This window comes from Phyllopteryx taeniolatus, chromosome 1, assembly GCF_024500385.1.
Source record: "Phyllopteryx taeniolatus isolate TA_2022b chromosome 1, UOR_Ptae_1.2, whole genome shotgun sequence".
Lineage (NCBI taxonomy): Eukaryota > Metazoa > Chordata > Actinopteri > Syngnathiformes > Syngnathidae > Phyllopteryx > Phyllopteryx taeniolatus.
This window is the reverse complement of record NC_084502.1, coordinates 30,495,800-30,514,916: the sequence shown is the minus strand read 5'-3', so window position 1 is coordinate 30,514,916 and position 19,117 is coordinate 30,495,800. Positions and strand designations below refer to the sequence as shown.

Below are 19,117 nucleotides of genomic sequence, written 5' to 3'. Positions count from 1 at the left end.
CATTTCAAATAAAAGCAGTTAAATTAAAATCGTGTTATTTAAATTTCAGAATAGCTGCTGAACATTTTAAAGTGAACATTTTTTAATTGTAAAATAAAAATATTTAAAAATCTGAAATTTATAGTCAACAAAATAACAGATTACACGACATAATTTATGGTAAATATTTAACAATACATTCAAGAGAACAAAGAAAATAATGTTATAAAAAACACAAATTGGGCATATTTTAGCAGAAATAAACACTGCTTTATACAAATTTTTAAAGAAAATTAATAAAATATTAATAACAAAAATACAGTATATAATGTATGTTTTGCAGATTTTAGCTACATTTTACCGTAAATAATTTTAATGAAACAGACAAAATAAATGAAAGTATGAAATTCAGCAAATTACCTATATAAAGGAACAATGTTGCAGATTTTAGCACAGATATTGAACATCTCCCAGTCCGATAGGGTACATGCACAAGCAACTTCCGCATTGGGCCAAATATGACAAAGCACTTCCTTTTCGGCTCGGGTAACAAGCGGAGCCCTATGGCAGGAGAATGTGACAAAGCACCCTTAAGAACTTTAAACATCTACCTTGTATTTTGTTTCACACAAGAAAGAAATTAATATTCTAGCAAGTTTGAGTTCAAACCATCATGTCATCAGCCCCTCGATATCGTAGTTTGGCTGCACACACAGGAAGTCCACTAACCTGTTTTCTGGGTTTGGTCGTGTGACATTCCACACAAGACGGATTTGTTTTTCTTTCATTGTTGAATATTACTGAATTTAATATATACTGTGGCACACGTACAGTACAGTGTACAGTAATGAGATTATAGTTTTTCATTGTTCTCACAAACCACCAATACGTTTTCCCGGCCCTTTTCTGCTCTGAGTGTGTGATTCATCAGGGATGCTTGGACATGGCATCATACAGTAAATAGAATAAGTCTAAACCCCTCTATTCAAATTGTGATTAAAAAAAATTTCAAAACTTTTTTACTTGTTATTGTGATCTATAAGCTACAGTATAACTCTATTGAAATAAAAATGTAATCTTTTCGAGAAGGGAAGTCAAAAATAAACAATGTTGTTGCACAAGTATGCACATCCTCTTTTAACCGGGATGTTGCTGTGTTCACAATTAACCAATCAAATTGAAACTGAAGTTACCAACATGTTAAATGGGACCTATAACACAGCTGCCAACATTTAAAGTGCCATTGGTTATCCCCAATTGTTTTGCTTTGTAGCAGAAGCCTCAAGGTTTGTGCTAACATTGCTTTTTTGAACAGTTCATAATTCATTCCACCTTGTCTAAGGCCTAAGAAAAACAGCCCCAAAGTACATTGCTGCCACCACCATGCTTCACAGTATGGTGTTCTTTTGGTGATGAGCAGTGTTGTGATTGCATCTAACATATCTTTGGGAATTATGACCAAAACGTTCAACCTTGGTTTCGTTGGACCACAACATTTCCCAAACGTATGTGGGAAAATGTATTATGGAAACAAACGTCAAACGTTTAGTCCATAAAAGAACAGCATACCAACAGTGAATCATGCTTTGGGCCTGTTTTTCTACAGCTGGAATTGGGGCCTGAGACAAGGTGGAAGGAATTATGAACAGTCGAAAATAGCAGTGTTAGCACAAAACCTTTTTGCTTCTGATAGAGACCAAAACATAAATAAAAATCACTGAAAGACCAACTAGAACATCTGACCTTTATTTGGGGTTCATCAGAGACACTTTAAACGACATCCCAGTTATACAGTAAGAGGGTGTGCATACTTATGCAACCACATTATCTCAATTCTTTATTTTGAGCTGTGCAGGTTAGCTCACGATAATGGTGGGATAAGTTTTGAAGTGACTTATATTGGTCTTATTTTTGTATTTTACAAAAGCCTGCCATTTGAACAGGGGTGTGTAGACTTTTATATCTTCTGTTATGTTGAGCTTTTTCATATATTTTTTTCCAATTTTCTTTTAACAGATATGTGGAAAAACTCACGCAAGAGCCAAAGATATCCATCCATCAGCGTGTGGATTCGTGCCATTGGCGGTGAGCATCTGATGAGGCGGCTGTGGCGTGGCGTGGGGTCCCTCACACATGGAGTGGGCGGGCGGGAAGTGAGGTGAGGGAACCCGAGTGGATAAAGACAGGAGACAGGAGAGGAGCTCCAGTGACTGCTGGATCCGTTGTCCGTCATGAGCTTCTTCCAAGCGGTGCTGCTGTCCTTTCTTCTCGTGTCTGTGAGCTGGTCCAGAGCAGCGGTCATCACAGGAGTGAGTTCTTATTAAAATATGTATTTATACATGCAGCACTGGAAACATTTAAGAGACCACTGCAAAATGATCACTTACTCTGACTTTACTATTTACAGGTGTTTGAGAAAAATGAATTTTTTTGTTTCCTTCTATAAACTACTGACAACATAACACCACATTTTCCAAATAGAAATATTGTCACTTTAGTGCATTTATTTGCAGGAAATGAAAAACGGTGAAAATACAAAAAAAGGTCAAGTTTTTATTTTTTTGGTTCCTTTTTTTCCAGACCTATATATATATATATATATATATATATATATATATATATATATCCCTCAGGGCTTGTTCGATTTTACTATCCTTTCAGCTTACCATAGTCTGTAATTATGGGTTATTCTTTTAGGTTTTTTTGCTTAATGCAGCCCTATGGGGGGCACAAGCCAGTACAAACTATAGGCCGGTCCCATGCCCGGATAAATGCAGAGGGTTGCGTCAGGAAGGGCATCCGGCTTAAAACTTTGCCAAACAAATATGAGCATTCATCTAAAGAATTCCATACCAGATTGGTCGTGGCTCGGGTTAACAACGTCCGCCCGTCCAGTAAACTGCAGGGTGCCGGTGGAAATTCAGCTACTATGGGTCGAAGATGACGAAGAGGTGGAAAGCGGGTTCTTAGGCAGAAAGAGAAGAGGAAAGCACAGAGCCTAGAATTGGATGTGGGGACTTTTAATGTTGGGACTATGACAGGAAAATCTCAGGTGTTGGTTGACATGATGATTAGGAGAAAGGTTGATATTTTGTGTGTACAGGAGAGCAGGTGGAAAGGCAGTAAGGCTAGAAGTTTAGGGGCAGGCTTTAAATTATTTTACCATGGTGTAGATGGGAAGAGAAATGGAGTCGGGGTTATTTTAAAAGAAGAGTTGGCTAAGAATGTCTTGGAGGTGAAAAGAGTATCAGATCAAGTGATGAGGCTGAAAATTGAAATTGATGGTGTTATGTATAATGTGATTAGTGGCTATGCCCCACAGGTAGGATGTGACCTAGAGGTGAAAGAGAAATTCTGGAAGGAGCTCGACAAAGTAGTTCTGAGCATCCCAGACAGAGAGAGAGTCGTTATTGGTGCAGATTGTAATGGACATGTTGGTGAAGGAAATAGGGGTGATGAAGAAGTGATGGGTAAGTACGCCATCCAGGAAAGGAACTTGGAGGGACAGATGGTGGTAGACTTTGCAAAAAGGATGCAAATGACTGTAGTGAACACTTTCTTCCAGAAGAGGCAGCAACATAGGGTGACCTACAAGAGCGGAGGTAGAAGCACGTAGGTGGATTACATCTCGTGCAGACGATGTAATCTGAAGGAAGTTACCGACTGTAAGGTAGTGGTAGGGGAGAGTGTGGCTAGACAGCATAGGATGGTGTGGGTAAGATGACTCTGGTGGTGGAGAGGAAGATTAGGAAGACAAAGGCAGAGCAGAGAACCATGTGGTGGAAGCTGAGACAGGACGAGTGTTGTCGGCTTTTCGGGGTGGAGTGGAGTGGAGCCAAGGTGATTAGAGAGAGAGGCAGGAGAGTACTTGGTGGAGCGAAAGAGACTTGGTGGTGGAACCTCACAGTACAGGAAACCATACAAGGAAAAAGGTTAGCTAGGAAGAAGTGGGACACTGAGAGGACCGAGGAGAGGCGAAAGGAATACATTGAGATGCGACGTAGGGCAAAGGTAGAGGGGGCAAAGGCCAAACAAGAGGCATATGATGACATGTATGCCAGGTTGGACACTAAAGAAGGAGAAAAGCATCTATACAGGTTGGCCAGATAGAGTGATAGAGATGGGAAGGATGTGCAGCAGGTTAGGGTGATTAAGGATAGAAATGGAAATGTGTTGACTGGTGCCAGTAGTGTGCTGGATTGATGGAAAGAATACTTTGAGGAGCTGATGAATGAGGACAATGAGAGAGAAGGAAGCGTAGTAGAGGCCAGTGTGGTGGACCAGGGAGTGGCAATGATTAGCAAGAGGGAAGTTAGAAAGTCATTAAAGAGGATGAAAAATGGAAAGGCAGTTGGTCCTGATGACATTCCTGCGCAGGTATGGAAGCATCGAGGAGAGTTGGCTGTGGAGTTTTTGACTAGCTTGTTCAAGAGAATTCTAGCGGGTGAGAAGATCCCGAAGTAATGGAGGAAAAGTGTGCTGGTGCCCATTTTTAAGAACAAAGGTGATGTGCAGAGCTGTGGCAACTATAGAGGAATAAAGTTGATGAGCCACACAATAAAGTTATGGGAAAGAGTGGTGGAGACTAGACTCAGGATAAAAGTGAGCATTTGCGAGCAACAATATGGTTTCATGCCTAGAAAGAGTACCACAGATGCATTATTTTCCTTGAGGATGTTGATGGAAAAGCACAGAGAAGGTCAGAAGGAGCTACATTGTGTCTTTGTAGATCTAGAGAAAGCCTTTGAACGAGTACCAAGAGAGGAACTGTGGTACTGCATGCGGAAGTCTGGAGTGGAAGAGAAGTATGTTAGAATAATACAGGACATGTACGAGGGCAGAAGAAGAGGTGTGCTGTACATGTGACAGACAAATTTAAGCTGGAGGTGGACTGCATCAGGGTTCAGCCCTGAGCCCCTTCCTGTTTGCAGTGGTGATGGATAGGCTGACAGATGAGGTAAGACTGGAATCCCCGTGGACCATGATGTTTACAGATGACATTGTGATCTGTAGTGAAAGCAGGGAGCAGGTGGAGGAGCAGTTACAAAGATGGAGACATGCACTGGAAAGGAGAGGAATGAAGATTAGCCGAAGTAAAACAGAATATATGTGCATGAATGAGAGGGTTGGTGGGGGAAGAGTGAGGCTACAGGGAGAAGAGATAGCAAGGGTGGAGAACTTTAGATACTTGGGGTCAACAGTCCAGAGCAATGGTGAGTGTGGTCAGGAAGTGAAGAAACGGGTCCTAGAAGGTTGGAACGGGTGGAGGAAGGTGTCATGTGTGTTATGTGACAGAAGAGTCTCTGCTAGGATGAAGGGCAAAGTTTATAAAACAGTGGTGAGGCCAGCCATGATGTACGGATTAGAGACAGTGGCACTGAAGAGACAACAGGAAGCAGAGCTGGAGGTTTCGGAAATGAAGATCTTGAGGTTCGCTCTCGGAGTAACCAGGTTGGATAAAATTAGAAATGAGCTCATCAGAGGGACAGCCAAGGTTCGATGTTTTGTAGACAAAGTTAGAGAGAGCAGACTTCGATGGTTTGGACACGTCCAGAGGAGAGAGAGTGAGTATATTGGTAGAAGGATGATGAGGATGCAGCTGCCAGGCAAAAGCTCGAAGACCAAAGAGAAGGTTGATAGATATAGTAGTGAAGGAAGACATGAGGGGCGGCACAGTGAACGACTGGTTAGAGCGTCAGCCTCACAGTTCTGAGGACCGGGGTTCAATTCCCGGCCCCGCCTGTGTGGAGTTTGCATGTTCTCCCCCTCCCTGTGTGGGATTTCTCCGGGCACTCCGGTTTCATCCCAAAAACATGCATTATTATGAGAAGTTATATATATAATTATTATTTATTTTATTATTTATTATATGGTTAATTGACAACTCTAAATTGCCCGTAGGTGTGAATCTGAGTGTGAATGGTTGTTTGTTTATGTGTGCCCTGCGATTGGTTGGCAACCAATCAGAAAATGGCTCAGAAAATGGATGGATGGATGGATGGAAGACATGAGGGCAGTTGGTGTTAGAAAGGAGGATGCAGGAGATAAGCTTACATGGAAAAGCTTACATGCTTTTTAACCTCAAAAATTACATTTTTATAAATTATCAGTACCAATATTTGCTGGTGCCAATGTTAGTCTTTCTACAGCCAGCAGAGTGAGCTTTTAGTTTTTTCATTCATTCATCTTCCGTTACGCTTATATTCACTAGGGCCGCGGGCATGCTGGAGCCTCTCCCAGCTATTTTCGAGCAAGAGGTGGGGTACCCCCTAAACTGGTCGCCAGCCAATCGCAGGGCACATATAAACAAACAACAATTGACACTCACATTCACACCTAAGGGCAATGTAGAATCTTCAATTAACCTACCATACATGTTTTTGGAACGTGGGAGGAAACCGGAGTACCTGGAGAAAACCCATGCAGGCATGGGGAGAACATGCAAACTCCACACAGGCGGGGCCGGAATTTTAACCCAGGTCCTGAGAACTGTGAGGCGGATGTGCTAACCAGTCTCCACCGTGCCGCTAGGGAGCTTTTACTTCTTAAATTGAAAATGTTAGCCTAATAGCATTTTTAACTTGCTAAAAGTTGTGTTTTTTCGTTTTCAGAAATTGTTCAAATATGGCAATTATGCTATTAGGCTAAGAAAATGTTATTCTTCTCCATGGTCTGTCGTTTGGCCTGGAAGTGCAAAACAATATAACAAATTGTGAAACGCTTTAACATTTCAGAAAACACAAAAACAAAAGCAGAAACACTTTTACAAAAAGACGAAACAAATTACAATTGCGGAAACCCGGAAAGGGAGGGGCCCATTTCACAGACATTCTTCGAAATCCTACGGCCTTTCTCGGCAAGACCCGCCCCGCTTCAACATGATTGGCTCCTGCATCGCAGCAAGGGTAGGCTACGCAGATGGAACGTGATGTCCATCCCAAATAGCAATTGTATATATGGACACCCTGAATAGCAAGCCTGTATAGGCGTTTGATGCTGTATATACAGTATATTGTACTTGATCACATTTCTTAAACCATAAAAAGATAGATTAATAGTTTAGGAAGAAGCAGGTTGCTAAAGAGAGAGGATGCTGGTGAGAATTATAGGGAAAGTGTGGATATTAGCAAAGAAGCTGCCAGCTCCATTCATTTTTGAACGTACCGAGCGAGGGATCTACCTTGCATACATTCTAGTCTGGTAGATCGGGAAGGAAACAGTTGCGCCGTAGTTCAGTCGGGTGGTTTCCTTGAGCGGCCGATCGGTCGTCCACTGGTTTTGACACGATTCAAAATCCCACTTCACATTCAATCAAAATGCACAGAAGCTTTCCCCTACGGTGAAAATACATTTCCGGGTTTGCGAGCCGTGCTGCCGCGTCGCCTCGGCTCAAGCCATATAAATAATATGTAAAGCATCAAATGTTGTTTAACATCACTGCTAAACTATATTCATAATGAATAATGGCCCTGTCGATGAAAAAGCATAGCTTGTGACCAGAATGTATACAAGGTAGATCCCTCGCTCGGTACGTTCAAAAATGAATGGAGCTGGCAGCTTCCTTGCTAATATCCACACTTTCCCTTTAATTCTCGCCTGCATCCTCTCTCTTTAACAACCTCCTTCTTCCTTAACTCTTAATCTGTGATCAACTACAATATATTGTATATACAGCATCAAACGCCTATACAGGCTCGCTGTTCAGGGCGTCCATATGTACAATCACTATTTGGGATGGACATCTTGTTTCATCTGCATAGCCTACCCTTCCCGCGATGCAGGAGCCAATCATGTTGAAGCGGGGCGGGTCTTGCCGAGAAAGGCCGTGGGATTTCTAAGAATGTCTGTGAAATCGGCCCCTCCCTTTCCGGGTTTCCGCAATTGTAATTTGTTTCGTCTTTTTGTAAAAGTGTTTCTCCTTTTGTTTTTGTGTTTCCTGAAATGTTCAAGTGTTTCACAATTTGTTATATTGTTTTGCACTTCCAGGCCACCGTCGGTAGTTGCTATCTCCACTTCTTCAAATCTAAATTGTGTCATTCATTTGCCCAATTGAAGCCCAGTAAGGCATTAAATGCATCTTTCTGAAACTTAAATTTTACATGAGATTGTGCTCATGTCCAAAAATTAATAAAGTATGTCATCTGGTAGAAATAATCAAAAACTAATATTGAACTAGATGGAAATCTATTTTACCCAAAATTGTATGATTCAATCCAGTAAATAAAAAGGAATTTAAAAAAAATAATAATTTTCATGGGTTTCACTTTGCCAGAAGTGGCCACAATAGAGTCAAAAGGTACTATTTGATATTAACAGTATATTATTGATATGTTTAAAGAACTAAAGTTAGAAATGACACAATCAGACAAATATCTCCCCCCTTAGAAAGTTTCATTACATTTGCATTAGCACGTGTGTATATAGTATAGAAAAACAATTAACTCAATAAAAGTTAAATACAAATCAAATGAATAAATCAATAAATACCATTTAAAATATCTAATAGTACAACTAGTTTTCAAGGAATGTACACTGATGTTGTGTACATTGTACAATGTCATTTACATCTATGCTTCTCGAGCAGTTCCGTAAACAAATATTTGTGGCTGATCTAATAGCATTGCTGCTGTTACTTTAATCCTCATTCATTTTTCACTCTTGTCGCACAAAAAGTCAGGAAACGCATTTTGTGAGGGTGCGGCTCCGACCCACGTTGCGAGACGAGTGCACTAACCAACGGGACAAGAGTGCGGGCCGCCACTACTCTTGCGGCTCTCGTGCAGTGAGGTCTCACTAACAACGTACTTTATCACAGCGCGAGCTGGCCTCAGTCGCACGTGCAACTGCCCGCTCTCCGTTTATTGAACACAGCTCACAAGTGAACAGTGTAACAGTGACCGTCGCCGCTTTAGCACGTCATCCACGCGCCCCACACACCAGGCATGACTAATCGCTTTACGATCAATCCAGTTGTTACACTCATGTAACAGTTGGATGAAGTGTGGGTTGATTGGTTATGCCTGGAGAGTGAGGCACAAGGATGATGTAATAGAATAGCGACTGTTGTTGTGTTATCGTCTTGGAGGGTACATTAGTGTCGCAACAGAGCTAACAGAATTCCCTGCACATCAAAATAATGATATAAACAATAGAATGTTATATTGTACAGTAGTGCCATGTTGATAAAGTTCAGAACCAATTTTTGGGTGTGACATCATCACAAATTTGAGATGTAAGAGGAATCGCAAGGAAACAAACGATTTCTAGGAATCGAATAACTGGGAAGTGCTTCTTAAAAACAAGCGGTTTTCCATTTCATAGATCTAAATGATTGACATGTCTCCTGGGCAATGATGCTTCTAGCAGTAACTGAAAAGTCAGCCATTGGGAGAATCGATATAATCGCTTTTTAGAGTTAGGTTTTCTTTATTTTGGTTGTATCTAGACTTAAGTGAATGCCTTTTTAGTTTTTTCTTTTTGCAACAAATGTGGAAGAAAGCCATACTAACATTACTAACCAGTACTCCACCTTACTAAATGAAATACTGGGTACATTTGTCTATTAACAGGCACTCCTGGTTTCATTTTGATCGGCAGGCAACTGTATGGGCTGTGCTGCATTGCTGCCAAATTGTCGATATTGTTGTTGTTGATATTGCAGCCACCCTGCAAATCATGTTTATCCACTATTATTTATTTTATCTGCTTCAGCGCAATAACAGTAGAACCCAAACTCATGCGCTGTGTACAAATGCAATAGATGCAAAAAGCACAGTCACATGTCTTGATCTACTGAGTGAAAAGTGATTACACGTGACAGCGTGGGGACCACATCCTCCTCCGATATCCTGGCTGGGATTGATAGCCACTTGTAAATAGATCAGGGCGATGAAATTGTACAAAATGTGTGTGGGCGCATGGAAGTCCAAATCCAATTCAACCAAAGTAGCTTACATCACAGGTCATGCAGAGCAGTGAGTCTCAACTGTTCTCATTTTCCTATTGTCGCAACCCAGTTTTATCAATATTTTAAAATAACCTTTTCAAATATATGTATATTGTGTTTTTTTTTCTTTGTATTCCATGATCAAAGTGCCTTTCAGAGCACATTATAAATGTGGGGAGGAGAAGTGGCAGTAAAATAGGCCAAAATCCTCATGTCAGGAGGGTAAGGCACAAAATGCGTAATAGGTGTGGTTTAACCAAATATGAGAGTAGAAATAAGTCCTAAATCGAGATTTAAACATTTCTACAGAAGTAGCCGCTGTTATCAGGGAAGGCATTCCAGAGTAAGGGAGGCTGAATACAGAATGCTGTGGAATTTGCTCACTTCGTTTTGCCTCCTTATAATAATTGTCCCAAATTGTGAACTACATACAGATCTTATAAAAATGTATCAATAGTCTGTCTGTCATAGATAGATGATTAATCCTTAATCAGGGTTCCAGTGAAAAGGGAAAGTGTATTTTTCTATTTTTATTTGCTACATTGCAAGTACTTGCAAGTGTAAATCTCGCGCCTGTGCCAAAGGCCTCTGACCTCTGTACAACTTCTGTTCCTTATGTTTAGTATTTATGATCATTCTTATGCTGTTTTACTCGTTCACTGTTTCGAGATTCCCCCATGACTCTTCAAAGACCAACGCGTTATCAAGATGTTTATAAAACTCCTAAAACAACTGCTACTTGAGCAGACACAGCAGCTACACATACATGCAACAATACACACGGGCATACAACTAACTAGGCTTTACACAATCGAGATTTTTGGGGCCGACCAGCTAGTTTAAAAAAACGACCACCGATCCGATCACAAGATGGAGCAATGTGTCTATTTAAATGACTTGCTCATTTACTGTATATACTTGTGTACTGTATACTGAGTATCTTCAAAAGTATTTTCTATTCAGGTCATGTATTCTAATCAGTTGGCTCAAACCAACATTACAGAAATAAGAGCATGATTCAACATCACGCTGGCATGTTTACGTACAACCGTTAGTGCTGGCACTAGCTTGCTAGGCTACATAACGTTTTGTTGCCTGCTTGCGAGCCGTATCGTATTAAAAGTACGTGAACATACCTCAAGCAATCCCTGAATGAAAGTCCTCTCCCGAGCAGCGGTGACCACCAGCACACGTTTCCCCCCATTTTGTTCCTATAATACACGACGTGATCCATTGGTGTTGTCGTCGCCATGGTAACAAGTGTATCCGATCGCATTTGAGTTGACAAGATAAAGCCCAGTGATCGTAAAAGATGGGATGCGGTGGTATCAGAATACAAGATTTTATTGCAGTGGTCTGATATAGTGCGATCGTGAAAGACCAAATTTGTCTTGTAGTCTGATCCACGCATTACGTGTTGTCTGTCCCACACCGCCGACATATTTTTTTTAAAAATAACTTTATTGGTGGTTAGATATTTACATTACTACATCAAAAGACACGCGACAAGGCTAAAAATAAACTAGCTTTTCAAGTATACTGTACACGATGGCGACGCGGAGTAAATGTCTTTTGCGGAGCCAATCAATGATGTCATTGACCGATCGATGAATTGACATTAAAGCCCTTCAGCATAAAATGCTAATTATAGACCGATACCGATCAAGCTGATCAGATCGGTGTAAAGTCTAATTGTAACCCATAAAAAGCATTGCTTCAAAATCTACAATATAGCAGGGCACGAAAGTTGAACCGCGAGGGTAGTCGCATCAGTGAGCGAATGTGCTGTCCCCCTGCAGGCTTGCGAACGAGACATGCAGTGTGGCTCGGGTTTGTGCTGTGCCGTCAGTCTCTGGCTGAGGGGTTTGAGGATGTGCGTCCCGAGGGGCACAGAAGGGGACCAGTGCCACCCGCTGAGCCACAAGGTGGGCCACGCACGTTTACGTCATAAACAGTATTTATTGTATTTCTCACTGTGCAGCATTTAGCTATTATGCTGCACACAAATGGAATAAGTTGACATCAACCCCAAGTGTGAATGTTTTTAAATCCAGGTTAAAAAGTCTTCTTTTTTTTCTCATGCTTTTTAGAGCATTTCCATTTTTTTGTAATATTTTATGGGTTAATTTGACCTCCAACATAACAGGAGTGAGTGCATACATACAGTACGTATAGACTGTATGTACATTTTTATGATTGGTATGTATTATTTTGTACTATTTCATCTATTAGTTTACTCTGTTTTATTTCATTTAACTGAAGAATATGTGCACTTATTTCATTATTTATTATATTTCATTATTTATAATTACAATCATTTGTATTATTATTTGTTTAAAGTGAAGTCCATGAAAAAAGTAAAGCCAGCAGACAAATTTGAATGATTTTATTTTGGATTATTATTTCTTGGGTCAATTTATGAGCTGTTGCTAGGAGCAGAAGTTATCGATATCATCATCATCACTGAGCTCATCAAGGCGGGTATGACGGCGTATAAGGAGCCTCCTACTCATCCTGACATCTCACCCACATCCAGGTTCCCTACCCTGGCAAAAGGCAGCACCACACGTGCCCCTGCCTCCCCCACTTGGTGTGCACCCGCTACGCTGGAAGCAAATACAGATGCACCGACGACTACAAAAACATTGACTTTCAATAAAGGGCCAGACGGCTCACGTTCAAGACTTGTGGAGATGACAAACACATCGTAGTGGCTCGGTAGCCGAAGTATGGCCCGCCTGCCTGTCCATTTTCAAACTCAAGTGTTATGTCAGTTGCACAAGAAATGCGCTTTGTCTTGATCGTCGTCATGTACACGCCACAGGGAGGCGTGGGGATCGTACTGAAACGAGCTACGTGAGAGACGCCAAGCACTTTCAAGCTTTTTGTGAACCATTCATGTATTTGTTATACTGTACTGTATGTTGTTAATTTATCACGAGGCTTTACAATAAAAGGTATAATGACACACTTCAAATCAGTTTTTGTTTTGCGACTACTTTCCTATTACATTCATTGGAAAGCAGGCCTACACAAGTGTGGCGACTGGTGTCTACTAGCCTCGTTAACTAAGCTTACTAGTGCCGCAATAGTAGTTGTAGTGACTTACGAGTTTAATTCGTTCCGTGACCACTCTTGCAACTCAAAACACTCATATATCAAATTATATTTCCCGATTGAAAGCAATGGAAATGGCATTCATCTGTTCCAGCACCCCATAAAACCGCAAAATGTTTTGTAATGTTTTTTCAACATCATCAATCATTAAAAAAAAAAAACAGCCCTCAACAGTATTCTGTATTTTAAAAGAACATACAGTGATAACATAATTTAATAGCATTTAAAGCATTAAACCGTTTGTGCATCATGATAATTCAATGGGCATTGTGCTTCTCATTCTGGTGTGCATGTTTTGGCCACCAGGGACGAGTTTAATACATACAATCACCAAAGATTTGATGATGAAACACAGAAAAAAAGGCCATCTCAATGAAGCTGCAATAACATTAGTCATTCTTTGCAGGGGATAAAGAATATATGTCTGAACATGTTGCTACTGCTTGTGTTCAAATTTCAGTTTAAAGTTTACAATTACTGCAACACCAATGCTAATTTTGTTAGTGACTCCAGGTATTTACCAACAGCAATCCTCTTTTCTTTACGGACAGAAACAATTACGTCGGTTTTGTTGTGCTTTGATTGAAGAAAGTTTGGGTTCATCCAGTTATTTATTTGTTTTAGACAGTGACACAACACATCAGTTTAACTGTAGTAATCTGGAGACACTGCTAGATATAACTGTCATATGCATAGCTATGATAGTCATCATTAAGGTTCTGAAGAATTTGACCCAAGGGTAATCTATACTATATATATATAGTGAGGAGAAGTGGCTCAGAAAATGGATGGATGGATGGAAGGATGTTTTTAAATATCTTTTTTTTAGGTCTACCAGTTCAGGGTGTAGTCCGCCTTTCACCCGAAGTCAGCTGAGATAGGCTCCAGCACCCCGCGACCCTGACCAGGATAAGCGGTGTTGACAATGGATGGATGGATGTTTTTTAGGTGCCTGAGTAGTATTGTGGCAAACACAGCAAAATTTGTGATATGAAAAATAAAATATCTCATAAAACGTATACGTTGATGGTTGAGCTGAGTGAATTAAATTGTGATGGTTTACTACCTGTTTTTCTTGAAAACATAAAAAATAAGAAATAAAATATGTTAGTGCTTTAATTGGACTCCAATTCTGATATAACCCAACTACACTACAATGTTGTCCATGACAAATTAATGTGACAGCCCTGCTCTATTTCAGTATATTAATTTTTTTAATAGAGTAGGACCTCTCTAATGCTCTGAACATTGGCACTTATTCCATACTTCTGGACTGAAATACGATACATGCAGAAAAAAAATCCCACAAAATAGACTCGGTTGTTATTTTAGGCTTGTTTTCTCAGAACCAGAATCCTCTTTATTTGCCAAGTATGTCAAAAACACACAAGGAATTTGTCTCCGGTAGTTAGTTTCTGATGGCATATTTATTTTTCAACCAGATATTGGCCCGCCCACATTTAGGTTGAACCCTCCGTGAGCCTGCTGATGTCAGCAACATTTCTAAACTAGTACTTTCTGTCGTGTTGTTGACACCTATATTGAAAGTCTAGATGTTTTTGTTTTTTTTACAGTAAATGAAAATAGTGAGGTTAGATACATTTGAGTAGGCTTGTTTTGTTAAAATCGATCCCTGTAATGCTTAGTTGCAGAAGGAAGGCAGCACGAGAGGTAAGTGTGTACAGATTCATCACTGCCCCAAAACACGAGTTTTGTCGTTCAATGTTTTATTTATTGAATCACTCATGGCTCTAAGACCATTAAGAAAAGAGTTTGGGAAGATAATGTAACACAGAGATTTGCTTTTAAAGGCTTTGTGTATGGTCACTTACGGTGGCCGAGACAGGTCACAACAATTGACAAATGCCACAACAAATACAAACAACACAACACAGCGACATTAAGGTACAACAGAAGTGACCGCGGGACTCCCTCAGACTGCATAATTCGTCTGGGTTACCGGGGACTCCTATTGCCAAAAGACCAAGGGGCTTCCCTTTACCTTTAATAAGGAAACAATCCATTTCAAGATTATGCTTATGAAATGAAATTAAAATTGTGATTAGAACTAAGTAACTTACTCTACCCATGTCACCTAAAGTTAAAGAAACCCATTTCAAAACCTTAACGGTATCTACCCTTTCTAAGACATAGATTCTACATCTTTTGAAGGCACTTATACGAAAATGTTTTGGGAAGCAGTTCAACAATGGATATTTGAAAAAGACAACCAATTACCCAAGCAGGAATACACAGACATTAAATATGGACTTATAATATGAAATAAAACATGGGTAATGACATAAAACACTGTGATTATTATTGCTAAACGATTCCTCCATAGATGCAATTTCAAGAAATGTCACCCACTGTTTTTAGTTTATATGAAAGAAGAACATTGAAATGGGGCAAAGCCAAACTCGCCTTGACTGTGTACAATGATATGAAATGTTTTGTTTTCTGATTAGCCCGCTGACTTTTATTTTAGTAATGTTTATTTTTCTTCTTCATTATCTTGTTATACAAAATCTTCTGTACATGTTTGCTGTATGCTTAGTTTTTAAATGTTGATAGTGTATTTTCTTTCGGAATGTTTCTTGAATAGTAATGCTAGACTGTGATGAATAAAGTTGAGGAGAAAAAAAATGAGGCGGAAAATTGCACAGGTTTTAATGAACGAAGTTGGAAAAATAAGTGAAAGTAAGCTATTATTTTGCAGTTGTGATGAATGTCATTGTTCATTAAAACTTGTGCAACTTCCCGACTTAAGTCACTTGGTCCATCGGCAATAGGGGGCCCCAGTGACCCGGACAAATTATGCAGTCAGAGGGAGTCGCGTGGTCACTTCCGTTGTACCTTAATGTTGCTGTGTTGTGGGCTAATGTCGTTATAATTTGTGGCGTTTGCGGTTGTTGTGACCTGTCTCGGCCACCACAGTCGGTCGGTGGCATCGTATGACAGTGGCTGACTTGGATGGGCGCCGTGTTCATACCACTTTAATCAATGACAGTGTAATCAACAAGCAATTTTTAGGAAATTCAATTAGCGATTTCATTTTGGACATGTGAGCATTTCACCCAAGAGTGATTATATGAGAAACTACTGCCAATTTGCAGTACAGTAGATCCCTTTGTCCACACTAGCTATGCAACAAATTTGGTCCTCAGCTCCATCGTTGACAACTTTGGCCATGAAAAAGGGGCATTCCCAGGGCAATTAGTTACATCACCAATTGCTCCAAACGGATTGATATTATTGAAAATGACTGCCAGTTTCTTTTTCTTGAGCAAAAAAAAAACACACACACACAAAAAGAACTCGCAAAAAGGTCATATGGACACTGTAGCTCCTTCAAATATTCAGTATAACTGTCATCTTTAAAAGTCCATTTTGTATGCGTGAAAATTCACTTTGGTTCTTGCCATTGACAATTTATTTTTGTAATATGCTGATGACAATACTAGTACTGTTGTGATGCTGCTCTTCTGACTGCAAGACCTTCGTTGAGGTCCATCCAATGAAATGCACAACATAAATGGCTGCCTTTGCGCTTCAGCGAACCGGCACATAGAGATGAGTCATGACGTGGATTTTACCCCCCACCGCCCCACGCTTTCTGAGCACACCGCAAATACAAGTGCACTTCTCTGACGTCAACAGCTCCCAAATGAAAGCGAGCTAGTGTGTCAACGTTGGCCCCAAACCTGTAAAACGCCAATAAAAAATGCACAATAAATAAACCGTGCTTGTGGTTTCACAGTTTCTGTGCGTGTGTGCATGTGTGTGTGTGTGTGTTTAAGTCAGTGGCTTTCTCTCATTCAGCTGCTCGTTTCTACGGTCAGTTGCTCCCATCAGCAGCAAAAACTATCGTTTCACACGAATAGCAAAAATCTGCAGGTATTAAACATATCCCGAACTCTGATTCCAAAACACATTAATGTCATTTTAAACTCATCTTACATTACTTGAAAATAAATGGCTTACAGATGAGTTAATTTATTTATGTATTTTTGAAGTTAAAAAAAAAAAAAAAAGCAGCATGAGTACGAGGAAGCTGGCGTGTACATCACCACTTCGCAACCTCATTTACACTGAACCCGCATTTTTGGGGCAAAATATTCCAGAGCCACTCACAAAATAGGGAGGTTTGGTCTACATTTATATTTCTGGGGCGTTTACGGCCAACAGTAACCGTTTCTTGTCTCAATTAAAGAGATTGAACCATACAATAACTATAATAAAATCTGTATAAAGCATCTTGCCTGGAAAAAAAATATTTAAAAAATCCAGACTTTTTTCCATGTTACAGAAACCTGCCAAACTGCAAAAATGCAGGGATCCACTGAATAGCCATGCATGGCCTTAAAATCACATGCCCATGTAGTCAAAGAAATCATCCTCATAGCTACAGTATGTGTGCCATAACAATCACACGCAAGTACAGTCAAAACAATCCCTCTCAAAGCAATGTGGAACATCACCACACCTGTGTCATTAGAATAATTACCTTCATAGCTACAGTATGTGTGGCATAACAATCACACACTCGTGTTGTAAAAATAATCGCTCTCAAAGCTAGGCGTGGCATAACAATCACACACCCTTGCAGTCTAAAGAATCACCCTGAAGGATACGTGCATCATAACAACCACATGCTCATGTCGTTAAAAACAATCGCTCTCAAAACCAAAGAACTTATACACTTGTGCAGTCAAAACAAGTTACTGGCTCTCAAAGCTACATGTGGCATAACAACCACACACTTGTGACTGATGGGACAAGGGCCGAGGAAGGGGCCACTCCATTTTTTTTCATGAATGTTGTACAGTACAATGTTGTGCCTTTTATCGATGAAAAGATAAAACACGATCTTAATCTGGAGCGTCATTGTCACACTGAAATGTCACACACGTCTCAATCCAGTATAAAACCTATTGGACTTTTTACAGAGCAGCAAAAGCGTGGACTAAGAATAACATATTGAGCGGTTTCCTCTGAGGATGTAATAAGACAGAGCCTCAAAAGAAAAAAAGATGATTACACGATAACGGAGCGCAGCCTGTGAATAGGAGAGCGGCTTGTCCAAAGGTCTCAGAGTGAAAGATAAGCACATGAGTGAATTCTTTGGCCTTTAAGGTGGAATTTCCCCAATAAAGTCAATGAATCCAAAGCTTTTTAGAATAAAAATAAGTTGTTTTTATACACTGATCAGAGATTTAGTTGAATAATACAGTGATAATAGGAAAACGTGAAAAAGCAAGAAAATGGAGGGTAAAAAATGTGTTAAAAATGTGCGTTTACAAATGCTGATTGCTGACTATTCTTGCTGCTTTGTTCTCACATTCATAAAGTTAGAATACAATTGTTTAGTTGTATGCATAGAATATTGTTTATACATGTACAGTTATTATTATTTAGTTATAATAATTATTGCTGGCGTATATCTTGTACGTACATGTAGTTGGCACACACACAACACTGCTGACTAATGTAGTTGCTCTTTGTTCATCTGCATTTTGTAATTTAACAATTTTATAAACATTATAATGAACAGATGGACCGGGTCAGTTGATGAGATTTAAAAAAAAAGTTCAAATGTGTTTGTAAAATATTCAAACATTTATTTTTAATTAAATATCAATCCTTCTCATTTTTCAATGTTATTATTTATATTACATTAACCAATTACTAAACAAATGATTTCAAATGATTTCAAATACATTTAAAAATCTAATTTAATAATTTAATCTATATTTCAGTTTATTTTATATCTTTACCTAATTATTTATTATTAAATAAATCCATGAACACATTTTATGAGCAATGATTAAAACTATTATTTTAAAAATTTTATTAATCTATTAATTAATGTTTTATTTGGTTTTTATTTACCAATTTTAGGGGAAAATGTTTTCATTAATATAACAAATATTACAGGACTGTTGACGAGAAGCTATGAGAAGCTAATGCTGATGACGCTGTCAGATAATGCTAATCTATTCAAGCAGTGCAGCTCTGCTTACCTTTCATCTTTGACATGATAGTGCTTCCCTGTCGCAGCTTGAAAAGGGTGGA

At 39.6% G+C, this 19,117-nt stretch overlaps 1 protein-coding gene and 1 long non-coding RNA gene across 3 annotated transcripts; one reads left to right on the top strand and one right to left on the bottom strand.

The window, feature by feature from the left end:
* Positions 1-2,123: 2,123 nt before the first annotated feature.
* LOC133485041 (uncharacterized) lies at positions 2,124-8,877 on the bottom strand. Its single transcript, XR_009790581.1, has 3 exons — positions 8,785-8,877; positions 2,833-2,944; positions 2,124-2,260 (listed from the first exon to the last, which is right to left on the bottom strand). It is a non-coding gene; the product is annotated as an uncharacterized LOC133485041 (long non-coding RNA).
* prok1 (prokineticin 1) lies at positions 2,167-12,893 on the top strand. 2 transcript variants are annotated; one of them, XM_061788345.1, is made up of 3 exons: positions 2,167-2,288; positions 11,725-11,850; positions 12,462-12,893. In XM_061788345.1, exons 1-3 carry the CDS (start codon positions 2,211-2,213, stop codon positions 12,582-12,584), a joined length of 327 nt encoding a protein of 108 aa, XP_061644329.1. In that variant the 5' UTR covers positions 2,167-2,210; the 3' UTR covers positions 12,585-12,893. The 2 variants fall into 2 exon arrangements, with proteins under 2 accessions (XP_061644329.1, XP_061644339.1); XM_061788355.1 differs by lacking the exon at positions 2,167-2,288 and adding an exon at positions 9,043-9,953.
* Positions 12,894-19,117: the final 6,224 nt, after the last annotated feature.